The following is a 4,232-nucleotide window of genomic DNA, read 5'->3' as shown; positions in this document are numbered from 1 at the left end:
AAGGTCCATTTAGCCCAGTATCCTGTCTACCAACAGTGGCCAATGCCAGGTGTTTCAGAGGGAAAGAACAATGTGGTAATGATCAAGTGATCCATCCCTTGTTGCCCATTCCCAACTTCTGGCAAACAGAGGCTGGGGACACCAAGTAGATGATAGTTTTGGTCACTACCAGCCTGGATAAGATTTTATCCCATTACTAATTCTGAGGCTGCCCAATGCTTGCCTTACGGATCTTAAGGAAAATATCATGTTAGCAAAGCCATTGCTACTCCTAAATGATTCAAGGTATTCTCTTAATCTGTCTAGTGCTGTGCATGCTCATGTGAATGGCTAGTCTTGCTTCTCAGGTTGAGGGCTGAATGTGTACTGCCCTGGGCCCCAGGGAGTGTTCAGTATGCATTTTTCAGCAACACCACCACCTGTACAGGCCGCCTAGCTCAATTAAAGTCACATGATGCAAACTGAGGGAAGGGGGAAGGAACATTTAAAAGAAAAATCTTTCTTTCTACTCCAGTGCGTCTGCTAAGAACATAACAGTAATGTGCTTAAGGAGCAGCACAAGGAGCCTGAAGATTTGGATTCAATTTAGTATTTTTGCTGCAGATTTTCCTTTTCAGCAAATTGTTCAATCCTGTGCCTATTTCTTCATCTGTAAAATGAGGCTGATTCTATTTGTCTGCTTGCTTGCTTAATTTTAAGGCTAAATTTATGTCTGAAGTGCATTGAAACCCTTGGCTGGAAGATGTTCTAGAAGTATCAAATCTTTCCTTGGGGTCAGTTATCAGCATGAGGAAGGAGAGAGAAGACCTGCAGCATCCACCACTCTGTGAATAAACATTGAGCTTAAAAGGGTAAATGTCTTGTGAAGCTCATTCTTTGAAGGATAATGTATTATGCAAAAAAATCAAGAGCAGAATTCCTGCTCAGTACAGAGTTCCTTCTGCTTCGGGTGATTTTTAAAGACTGTGGCTGGAGGAAAACTAACTCTTATGGGGCAGTCCATGATGAATTGTTGCTAGCCGTGTCCCTTTGTCATCTTCTAGGTGCTCTGAATGTCAGGACCCCCTCACTAACTGGTACTATGAGAAGGAGGGGAAGCTCTATTGTCACAAAGACTACTGGGGGAAGTTTGGGGAATCTTGCCATGGCTGCTCTTTGCTGATGACTGGACCTGTGATGGTAAGGACTCTGCTATGTCTCGTTCTTCCCAGGCCTGTTAACTGCAGCAGACTGGGGGTTTTAGTCTTAGAATTCAACTGTTGATATGAAGTGTTGAAAGTATGCATGATCTATGCATCTGTTGGGATGTAGATGGCCTTAAATAGGCCAACTTGTGAAGGAGGAGTGTGAGGACTAGGCACATGGGCGGCTCCAGGCCCCAGCATGCCAAGCGTGTGCTTGGGGCGGCAAGCCGCGGGGGGCGCTCTGCCAGCGCCGCAAGGGCAGCAGGCAGGCTGCCTCTGGTGGTTTGCCTGCGGAGGGTCCTGCGGCTTCGGTGGACCTCCCGCAGGCGTGCCTGCGGAGGCAGCCTGCCTGCCATGCTTGGGGCAGCAAAATCCTTAGAGCTGCCCCTGACCAGGCACATTTTGGGGAAGATGGCAAGCAGCTGAAATGCATAGAACTGAACAAGATGAGGCAAAACACTTCCCATCCTTCCCCCAAGTTGGGCATCAGTGAAATTTATGTTCAGGGAACTGAGACTCTGCTGTTGCCTGATACTCAAGTTCCTCTAGAGCAGTTAGCCTCGTATCCAGTGCCTTACGAAAGGCTGCAATTGTCAGTTTGCAGTCTTATGCTATGTCTACACTACAAATTACTTCAGTATAACTTACGTCGCTCAGGGGTGTGAATAATCCACTCCCCAAGCGGCGTAAGTTATAATGACCCAACACCAATGTGGACAACGCTATGGTCTGCAGGAGAGCTTCTCCTGTCGACATAGATACTGCCGCTCATGGAGGCAGGAATTATTAAGCCAATGGAAGAACTCTCTCCCATCAGCTGAGAGCAGCAGTCTCACCCAAGGGCCCGGGGCACTCTGGGGGGCTGTGAGCGGATTTCAGGGGGTCTGCCAAGCAGGTCAGTGTTAGATCTCTGGGGCCCAGGGCAGAAAGCTGAAGCCCCATCATGCAGGGCCGAAGTCTGGGACCCTGAACCCCGCCACCCAAGGCTCAAGCCAAAGCCTGAGCAATTGAGCTTGGTGGGGCCCTGGGCAATTGCCCTGCTTGCTACCCTCTAATGCTGGCCCTTTTTTTTTTTTTTTTTTTAATGTGCAGAAAAACAGTTGTTGTGGCAGTGGTGGGCCGTGGAGTTTTTATGGCATGTTGCAGGAGGGCTCAGCAAGAAAAAAGGTTGAGAACCCCTGGCTTAGAGCATCTTCACCAGAAGTGCTACAGTACTGTAATGTAGATGTAGGCTTAGACTGAAGCATTTCTGAAGCTCCATAGTAAAATGGGACCATACCTAAAAATAGCTTTCCAAGCCCTCGAGTGGCTGGCTGCAGAGTCAGGGTCCCTCAAGCATTTCTAGTTTGAGCACTTCTCGCATGCTTAGGTGTAACACAATATTGTCCTGCCTCACATACCTCACGAACAAGGAAATCCTAACCTTCTTAAATCAATCTTTTCCAGTAATGAAAAGTATCCAATATTTAGGTAGGCTAAATAAAAGCAGTATATTGTGTACCAGCTAACTAACGCTACTCTGGAGGCAGTACTGACATCTGCTAGTGAACATAGTGCAGATGAATTCTCACCATTAATGGAATTTTTGCCAAAATTCCCTCAGTAGGGAAGAGTCTCATATAAGAACTACTGCAAACTAGGAATATGAACAAGCCAATTTTTTAAGTGTCCCATTAGACTCATCTCTGCTTTCTGGTAGCTGGTGGAAGTAGCTGAATCTTGTGCATTAATACTAGTCTTGCAAAATCATCTCTCAGATTTCAGTTAAGGCTTAACATCTACTCTTACCTGTATCATAACTAGTGGGGAGTCTAGTATTCGCTCAAATACCTACTTTGCTCCAGGCTAAAAATTTTTAGCAACACTACCAAATATATGGGGAGGAGGGTTACCTGGGCCACATTCAGTGGCTTATGTTGATGCACTTGTTTCAGAGCAGTGTATTGTTACCAAGGCAGAGAGGGAGGGGATTTAGGAAAGGCAGGGTGGATTTGCATTGCTCTATCCAGTATTTAATGCTGCTTAATCTTGGGAGTCCATGTAGATTTACTGTTAATAGGTGCAGTTATTGCTTCCCCAAGCCCCTTTTTAACAGTGTTCCCTCCTTGATCAGAACTTCCTCTGCCTGTCTGTGTAGGTGGCTGGAGAATACAAGTACCATCCTGAATGCTTTGCTTGTATGAGTTGCAAAGTAATAATTGAAGATGGAGACACGTATGCGCTAGTACAACACTCCACACTCTACTGGTAAGATCAGACACATGACACTCCATTGCTGTCCTGCTAAAATGATCCTGTGGTACTGTGCACTCCATTGTCTGCTGTACATGCAAATCACTTCCCCATTCTGTCTAGTGGGTCTGTGTGGCTTAAACATAAATGGATGTTGTAAAACTGGAGAGGACTCAGAGAAGAGCCATGAGAATGATTAAAGGATCATAATACATGGCCCACATCGGCTCACTGTGCGCAAGGGGGTGAGTAGGTAAGCCAATGGCTGGCTGGCTGGCCAGGTGGTGAAGGAGCCAGTGGCAGGCTGGAGAGTGAGGGTGAGCCAGCAGTGGAAGGTAAGAGGCCACGGAAGTGAGCTGGCGGCGGGGGAGGAGGGATGAGGAGGTGAGCAGGGGATGGAGTGGGGGGGCGGATGAGCTGGTGGTGGGGAGGGCGGATGAGGAGGTGAGAGGGTGGGCAGTGGTGGGGGGTGAGGAGGTGAGTGGAGGAGACGAAGAGGCGAGCAGGTGGGCAGTGGGGGGGGGGCAATTGGGAGAGGGAAATGGCAGAATGCCCCTGACAGTCCCAAATGTTCAAGTACCTGCCCCAGGCTGGTAAAGAAAACTGGGTCATTAAGGCTTGACAGTCTGTGGAGGAAATCACTGCTAATCCCAGGACCAGACAGGCTGCTGTGTTTGGATCAGAGGTTCTTCAACTTTTTCATAGTGTGGAAAACTGGTTAATGCAGGGACTGCCTCATGGGTTCATGTGCCTGTCGTCACTGCAGCAACGGCTTCCATGGAAAAGCCACCTTAGGAGGATGTTTAAATGTATATT

General features: G+C 47.8%; 1 protein-coding gene across 2 annotated transcripts in view; it reads left to right on the top strand.

The window, feature by feature from the left end:
* The window catches only part of LOC115660815 (E3 ubiquitin-protein ligase RNF185), a 69,687-nt gene that overhangs the window by 45,545 nt on the left and 19,910 nt on the right, over positions 1-4,232 (top strand). For both annotated transcript variants that reach the window (XM_030582551.1, XM_030582552.1), the window contains 2 exons: positions 1,044-1,179; positions 3,322-3,431. In XM_030582551.1, the coding sequence (XP_030438411.1) occupies positions 1,044-1,179; positions 3,322-3,431 (246 nt within the window). The remainder of the gene's footprint in view (positions 1-1,043; positions 1,180-3,321; positions 3,432-4,232) is intronic.

This window comes from Gopherus evgoodei, chromosome 13 (genome assembly GCF_007399415.2).
Source record: "Gopherus evgoodei ecotype Sinaloan lineage chromosome 13, rGopEvg1_v1.p, whole genome shotgun sequence".
In the NCBI taxonomy this organism is placed as follows: domain Eukaryota; kingdom Metazoa; phylum Chordata; order Testudines; family Testudinidae; genus Gopherus; species Gopherus evgoodei.
Note: the sequence above shows the minus strand (reverse complement) of the source record. Positions and strands in the feature narration are given on the sequence as shown.